Here is a 7,627-nt window from a genome sequence, read left to right as displayed (position 1 = left end):
TCATTTTTTCAGAGAAAGCTCTGATGTGACCAGTTCCTGGTGGGTTACACAAGTCCCAGAGCTCTTCCTTTTGGCAGGCACTGTTCTGCTCCTTTTTGAACAGACTGAGGTCCCTGCTTTGTAGTGCTCCACATTCTGCAGTCCCTTAGCACCAAAATTGACTTGTCTGTGCCATGCCCTTGTACAAAGGGAGCTGGAACCTCTGTTCAGGCAACTGCCAGTCCAGGTTGTCTTTTTGCCAACAGCTTGTTGGGTGACCTGGGTGTAAGATTGGTGGATTTCTTTTTCTGTTCCTGGCAGGACATGAAGCTACAACTTGCAATCATGGCTACCAGATGCTGGAGCTTTGGTTGGCAGAAGTGGAGACAGAAGTCCTGGCTCAGAGAGGCAAAAGATACCAAATTTACCAAATTTTGAACAGTTGTCCTCAACTCAGAAGTGAGGTAGAGGTTAGAAAAGACTGTAAGGGTCAAAAGTTAGTAAATTCATTACACCAGTATCAATGTTCCCTTTTTCCCCAGAAATGGACATTTTAAATACGATATCCATAACTGGTACCAGTTCTGAGGGATGTTGAAGGGTGAAATGTCCTGTTCTACCCTCTGATAAGGGGTAAAATGATTCAGAAGAGAGGGGTTACTCCTCCCTACCTCTCTGTGTTTCAGGACACTGAGGCATGGCTGAAATCTAAACGGAGGGTGATTGACAGGTTACTGAGCCTAGAGGCAAAGCAGCAAACACCCAAAGCACGGAGCCCTGAAGCAGCGTTGCAGAGGTGGGTTCCCATCTGTCCTCTTCATTTGCTGCCTGCCCTCACCTTGACAGAGTTACAGCTGCATGAATGAGAACGGGAAACTGTCCCTGCACTTCCCCTTTCAAGTCCTCCTCTGGAATCTCACCAGGACCTTTTGCTTCTGCTGCCAGAAGCTGCTGCTTCATCCTGCTCCTTTCTGAAGCAGCCTGAGAGCTCGCTGTTAACTTGTCATGCCATTTTCATTTTGCTTCCTCCTTTTTTCCATCGGCACAATCTCCCTGTCATGTCTCCCTCAGGCTCTTAGAAGCAAACGAACATCTGACAGCAGAGGGTGGGGCAATCCTGCTGCAGCGAGGAGCAACTGAGACACCCGCTGGTAAGGGGCTGCGTGGTGCTGGGCCAGCACTGGGTGTGGGAAGGGAACGGTGCCCACAGCCATTGTCTTCTGCAGGGTACAGGGTGCCCTGGCTACAAGTGGGATCAATTAAGTCTGCATGCAGAGCTCTCAATTCCCAGCAACTGGGATTGGTCCTTGAACTGCTGAAGAAAGTAAATCAGAACGAAAAAGGAGACATCTGAATTAATCCTATTCCTCCCATCTCAAATAGGCTTGGGCAGACCACAAAAGTGAGGGAAAACAGAACTCCTGCTTCTATGAGACATGAAAACCTTCTGTTGTTTTTTCTTTGCAGGGCTAGTATATAACAGGGACATGAGAGCCCGTACGGTAAGCATTGCTCTTCTGATGTGCCCCCTGCTACTTCCGAGCCCTGAGCTTACAGAAAACTCAGCGATAGTGGAGTCCTACTCACGGAGCCCAGACCCTGCCTCCACCCAGCCGTTTACTTTCGGCTTCCCTAATTCCCACATCTCCTTTAAATGCTGCTGGTAAAAGAGCCTGCACTCGATCACTGACTGACTCAGCTTGCAGAGTCACTGGAAAATGTTACTGATTGTTTTTTTTTTTGAAAGTTCCTCTGCCCCAGGGCCTCCTGGCCACATTTTCCTGCTGTTATAACTTCTCAGGCAGCAGATGGATGGATGCTTTCTGTCAGCTTGTCAGGTCACCCATCTAAGAAGGGGAGAGAGTGGAGCAAAGTCCTTACATTTGGTATTTTGGTAGTTTTGTGCCACTTTTGAGCAAGTAGGGCCTCCTCTACCTGTGCTACTGCCAGGATGTAGAAGCCAGAGTAGTATACTGTCTCCTTTTTAGTAAAAGGACTTTTAAAGCTTTTCTCTGCTATGAGATCATTCCCATATGTGCTGTATCCCAGCAGGCAGTGTTGTTGGCAGCCCTGAAATGCAGCTGGACAGAAGGAGCCTTGGCAGAGCCAGCTACTCCTGTGTGCAGCCTGGATGCTTGTCATGTCCCAGCATGGAAGCTTCAGGGCCACAGCTACTTCTACCTTCAGAGCTGCTAGTGTAGGAGGGCTTGGGGACATCCTCTGGCCCCAGCTGCTGTCCCTGACCTTTGCCACTTTCCCTGTCTTTGCACCTGCAGCAGAGTCGAGAGTTCTTAACGGTGGAGCAGTGTGTGAAGCTCTTGCAGAAGATCCAGGACCATGTTCTTATCATCATGTGAGTGAGGCACACGCCAAACCAGCCCTTGCTGCATCCCTGGGTGGAAGGAGTGAAGGCTAGGAAGGAGTCCTCCACTACCCCTTTCTCTACAGCAGCCACCCAGAACTTGGGCCATCTGGCACAATAGCACAGTCTCATATGTGAGAAGTATTTTCCAGTTCCCCACCATTGATTGCCATGGGTTGGGAAGGCTCCTGGAGCAGGCAGAGATCCCCATCTTCCCACACCCCTGGTTCCACAATCCCATTTCACAACTTTGCAGCCCTTGGCCCTACAGCAAGGGGCCGTCCTGGCAAATACGTGACCCTCCACACCACTCCTACTTGCTTTCCTCCTGACCTGTCTCTACCCTAGGGACAGCAACCCAGACCCCAAAACCTCTTACCTGAGCAGACAGGTGAAAACTACCACAGCCGCCAGCTGGTGCTGGAGCCCCTGGCCTGACTGAACTCTCCTGCAAGCTCTCTCCTGTGGTGTCTGAGGCAAGAAGCTCTGGGGGACCTTGCCAGAGGCTTGCACAGAGTTCCACAAGCTGCTAAGCTGCCTGGGTGCCATAGCTTGTTCTGCAAGTCCTCCTCTGCATTTTTGCCATGTCCTCGGAGAGCAAGGTGTGCAGGGCTCTGCCTACTTGGCCTGTGTGGGCACTGTTAAAAGACTGTTTAGAAAACAAGAGTAAGTGCTAAGAGTTGAGAAATGAGTTGCAGTTTTGGCTTCCCTGATCTGATGTAGTCTCATAAGAGCTTATGGATTTTCATACTTGTCCAGAAATGTAGCATCAGAATGAGGCCAAGTCCTCTAGGCCATACAGAGTACATGCCTTTGAGCCTGGGATGTCACCTTGTCCCATTAACTGCAGCGCAGTAGGAGACAGCATGGTCTTAGCTCTGAAGATCTAATGCTGGTTTCTCTGGGAGGACTACCCTAGCACCTCCCTTTCCAAGCATGGCACACTCTGTTTAAATCAGCAGCATGAAGGGGCAAAAAGGACAGAGGGGAGATGTGGAAACTGTCAGGAAAAAGTTAAAAGCAGAAGACAGAATAGAGGCAGGGAATGATTACAGAGCCAGCCCTGGGAGGGCAATAATTAACCAGTCTCCACTCTGATACTACTAGGCAGTCACACAAGACTTTACACAGATAGTTTGATAGACAATAGCTGCTCGGCCAAGCGGTGCAGTGCTCCATGTGTGAGCCCGTCACCCTGCTGTTTACAAGCAGCCTGGAAAGACCAGTTGGGTGTGTCATCCTACTGTCTTGGGGACACTGCTTCTGCCCAGGGCAGCAGCAAAGACAAACAGTCACACTGTGCTGTACTGAGCCTTGCTGTTGCTTTTCAGATCACAAGATGGACTCTTAGTACCACACAAGATACCCCGCAGAAATCACTTTGTGAGAGCCCTCCAGGAGGCACTCGAGTCTACCCTGAAAGAGGTGAGAACAAACTCTATCCTTGCATCTCTACTCTGTGCCACAGACTTGGGAGCTGCAGCTGGGAAGCAGCTTATCTTGGTGGACACCCTCCATTAGGTGATTTGTCCCAAATGCACAACCCTCACACCAGAGGGAAGGCAACTTTGCCCCTGCTGCCAAAGTCCCATGTCAGTACTGTCCTTTGAACCCTGTTCTTCCCTGACCCTCCCAGCCCTGTCCTGCCTCACTTGCCCCTGCCCGTTCCCATGAGTGTCACACAACAAGCAATGTTTGCCTGAGGGAATGCTTTCCTGGTTCACATATCCTTCTGTCCTTTTCCTCCAGCACATTCAGCTAGTAGAGGTGCCTGGGAGTCATTTTGTGCACCTGAATGAGCCTGAAGTGGTGTCTGGGATCATCAGCAACTTCCTGACAGCACACAACACCAGAGCAAGGCTCTAGGAAGCCCTCACTGCTCCAGCAGTCCAGGACTGGGAGCTACAAAGCAGGCTCCGGCAGAAATGTCACCACTCCTACCTCGCATCCAACATCAGATCATGATAATCTTCCCTGTGCTTAGCTCACTGCAGGGTGAAAGCAGGTCTGCCAGGGGTTCTCTGAAGGAGAGCTGAGCAAAGAACTCAGTTTTCAAAGGGAAAAGGAATCCTCCCTCCACTTCCAGCTCTGTGAGTACAGGGATAGAGGCCCAAAGTGGCCTTTCCCATGGCTTGTTCCCAACTTGTACCCTGAAATGGAGCAGGAATACAGGCAGAGGCATCCTCTGTGCCAGCAGCAGCAACAACTTTAGCACTGCAGAGAGGTAGCTCATCTTGCCTCTTTCCTGGGGATGGTGTGGTCAGTCTGCTTCCAGGATCAGACCTGCTGAAAAACAAGGAAATTGCTCCTGCTTCTCTGCTTATTTCCATAGGTGCCTGAGCTCAGAGGGCCTCAGGATCTCTGTTCTACTGTGAGAACTCCTGCTTTTAAAAAAATCAGCTTAAGTAATAGCTCACAGAAGGACATTTTAAGGAACTCTAGAGAATGAGTCACTAATCCTCTAGCTGAAGCAACTGGGAGAACTACTAATTACGGAAAAGTTGGCAGAGATGATTTCTGTCCTAAATAAAGATTAATCTCCTAATGTTAACTCTGTCTTCTTGACTCTATAGGAGAGTGAACCTCCTTTCTCTTTTGGGATGCTCACCCAAGCAGCTCAAATGCATCTTAGGAGGGGCAGAGTTTTTACACACTCTGCTTTAGATAGAGCATATTAAGGATCTGCCTCCCAGTTAAATTGATGCAAAAAGCCAACTGAAGCAGGCAGGCCTGTCAGTATCCACATGCAATGCAAACTGTATTTACAGTGGGTTTTCTAGGAGAGTGTAAACGTGTTTTAAATCAACTCTATGGATTTACCAGCACTTCCTTCTTACATTCGTGGTCACACATGTATTGAGGCTGCAGGCAGTAAAATAAGTGTGTAAAAGCTTGGGGCTGCGTGGGTTACTTGGATGACAGTGCACTGGGGTTGACCAAGCACTAAGTCCAAGCTGCACAAATGTTACACGGGCAGTACATAAGCACTGCCCCACACCTGTATGTGCCTGCTGCCACCTGTACCTGCCTTCTGAGGGCTGGTGACAGGTTAAGTGGAAACATGCTTTGAGGAGTCTGTTTTCTCCTTCCAAAGCCAGACTGCTCCAAAGTGGCACTTGTTCTTGCAACAGGGCTGAACATCAGAAGTTCCCATGGCCCAGGCTGGGCATGGCTGTAGGGTTCCATGCACAGCTGGACCTGGCTGAGGGAGCTGCCAGGCAAGGAAACACTGAGGCAAGAGGTACCTGGCTCTGTACCAAGCCACTGATCTTTACTTGTGACAACAGGTCTGGGAACTTCCCCAGATGGGCTTTTCCTAAAGTGATTTCCCTCCTCTTCTTACCCCCAGATAAAATGTGCAAAGCAGCATCAGCTTACAAGCCATGACTTTTACTGCCACCCCAGCACACAAGAAGCTGTCCCTCACAGCAGACCGGGGGAAGAGAAAGGCACTCCTGTGTTTTGAGAACATAGCAGCAGTTTATTTACAGTTCTTCAGCCATTCCCTGCCCCTGCAGAGGCTGTGCTTCATCAATCCCAGTTCTCACCAAACTTCAGGGGGGCCTTGGGCGGCAGGGAGGTACAGATTGTCACAGGAAGTGCCTCAGCCCCTTGACCTGAGCACTCTGTAAAGTGGTGCCATAGGGCCAAAAGACAGCCAGGAGAGCAGGAGGATACCGGTGCCAGTAAAGGGAACTCCCCTCCTGTAGCAGTTGCTGGGATCTCTCATTTCATATCTGAGCGCTGAGACAACCTGAAGCTGCCTCAAAATCCTTTGGCAAATGGAGTCCATAGGCATCTCTCCCACCCTCTCCATCACAGGCACCTGAGGAATAGCTCAGCACGACTTAGTATGGCCGAAACTTGCGCTGGGCTCGCATCAGGGCGATTCTCTGCTTGTCCTCCTCAAACTTCTTCCTCAACTGGGCTATGTCTAAAACATAGAGAAAGAAAAAGAGAAGAGGTCACACAGGAGCAGCAGATCTCCCACTCCTGGGAGCTTGGCTTCCACACAGCAGGAGGGGCTCAGAGCCACAAACCCGCAGGTCCTTTAACACCCGGGCAGAGTGCCAAGCTGGAGCTCCAGCAGTGCTGCAGCTCCCTCTTGGGGAGGAAACTGGCTTTGTGCAGACTGAAGGAACTGAAGAAACTGCAAAGCCGCGACCTGCACACTCCTCCACAAAACATTCCAGCAGCCCTTGCTAGGACAGATGGTGGCAAAAAGCCTCCCAAGAGCAGGTGAGACCATCTGCACCCATCCAGCCAACTGTTCCCAGCAGTTGGACACAGCCTCTGCTGAAGGATGCTCTTTGGGTCACAGCGTGAGACAAGAGCAGGAGCAGGAGGAGACTTGGACACTCACGCTCTCTCTTGGTCTCGCGATGTTGCCAGGCATAGAAGTTGAGCAGCTCCTTGCGGGCCCTTTTCTGCTTCTCCCTCTCCAGCAGCCGCAGATTGGCAGCCTCTGTGCGGGGCAGGCCAGGCTTCCGGCCCTTGCGCGTCACCTTCACCCAGCCCTCCTTGTCTGGAACACCCTCCTCCTTGGCCGCCTTGGCTTCTTCCTGTAGAGACAGGAGTGTGAGGCAGCTCAGTGCAGACTGCCAGCCTGGCGTGCAGCTGCCCCACAGCCCTCCTTCAACATGCAAAGCTGCAGCTCCCTGTCCTGCACCCGGTGCTCCTTCACCGAGATTGAAAGGAAGGTGTGGGACCAGGGGTGCAGGCACTCAGCTCTCAGTCACAGCACTGCATGCCAGCCAGCACCCAGTTTATTTGTGGATACCTCCTTTAAGCCCTGGCTGGAAGGGTCAGGTGTTGCAGACCAAACCAGGGCCTGACTGCCCAGCAGCAACCAAGAGTAAAAAACCCCTGCCAAACAGTGTGACCCTGTGCCCTTTCCCTTCTCTCTTCTTTTCCTCTCCCCCAAAACTGCTCAGCTGGGTTCCCTCCCCAGCCTAGCCTCACCTCTGCCATCCTTTTGTCATAGTCTTGCATGAAGGTGTCCACCTCAGCCTTCAACTCCCTTGGATTCACGACAGAGGCCTCATAGTCGGCGATCCACTCTGAGACAGAGGGTACAAGTCAGCAGGAGCTGGTGTTAGAGGCAGGCCCTAGTGAGATGCCTTTGGGCAGCTCTAGAGTCAACTGCTGTGGGGAAGGACACACTCTGCTCCCACTTCTGTTCAGCCTCCCCATTGCCACAGCTCAACCAACTCGTGGCTGACGGCACAGCCAATAAATATGTGATGGAAGAGCTTGCAATTTTCCCAAGTGGAAGTGGTCTAGCCT

The 7,627-nt window shown here is 51.2% G+C and overlaps 2 protein-coding genes across 2 annotated transcripts in view; one reads left to right on the top strand and one right to left on the bottom strand.

The window, feature by feature from the left end:
- The window catches only part of SERHL2 (serine hydrolase-like 2), a 6,749-nt gene extending 2,542 nt beyond the window's left edge, over positions 1-4,207 (top strand). Inside the window, exons 6-11 of the mRNA XM_009074215.1 lie at positions 666-775; positions 1,051-1,130; positions 1,447-1,481; positions 2,256-2,332; positions 3,673-3,766; positions 4,091-4,207. Of these exons, the coding sequence (XP_009072463.1) occupies positions 666-775; positions 1,051-1,130; positions 1,447-1,481; positions 2,256-2,332; positions 3,673-3,766; positions 4,091-4,207 (513 nt within the window). The remainder of the gene's footprint in view (positions 1-665; positions 776-1,050; positions 1,131-1,446; positions 1,482-2,255; positions 2,333-3,672; positions 3,767-4,090) is intronic.
- Positions 4,208-5,972: 1,765 nt separating this feature from the next.
- Positions 5,973-7,627, bottom strand: part of RRP7A (ribosomal RNA processing 7 homolog A (S. cerevisiae)) — a 2,387-nt gene continuing 732 nt past the window's right edge. Inside the window, exons 3-5 of the mRNA XM_009074214.1 lie at positions 7,304-7,401; positions 6,705-6,903; positions 5,973-6,275 (exon numbers count right to left, since the gene is read on the bottom strand). Coding sequence (XP_009072462.1) covers positions 6,190-6,275; positions 6,705-6,903; positions 7,304-7,333 — 315 coding nt within the window. The 5' untranslated portion in view covers positions 7,334-7,401 and the 3' untranslated portion in view covers positions 5,973-6,189. The remainder of the gene's footprint in view (positions 6,276-6,704; positions 6,904-7,303; positions 7,402-7,627) is intronic.

This window comes from Acanthisitta chloris, unplaced genomic scaffold, assembly GCF_000695815.1.
Source record: "Acanthisitta chloris isolate BGI_N310 unplaced genomic scaffold, ASM69581v1 scaffold44814, whole genome shotgun sequence".
Taxonomy (NCBI): Eukaryota; Metazoa; Chordata; class Aves; order Passeriformes; family Acanthisittidae; genus Acanthisitta; species Acanthisitta chloris.
This window is presented reverse-complemented; position numbering and strand designations above follow the sequence as displayed.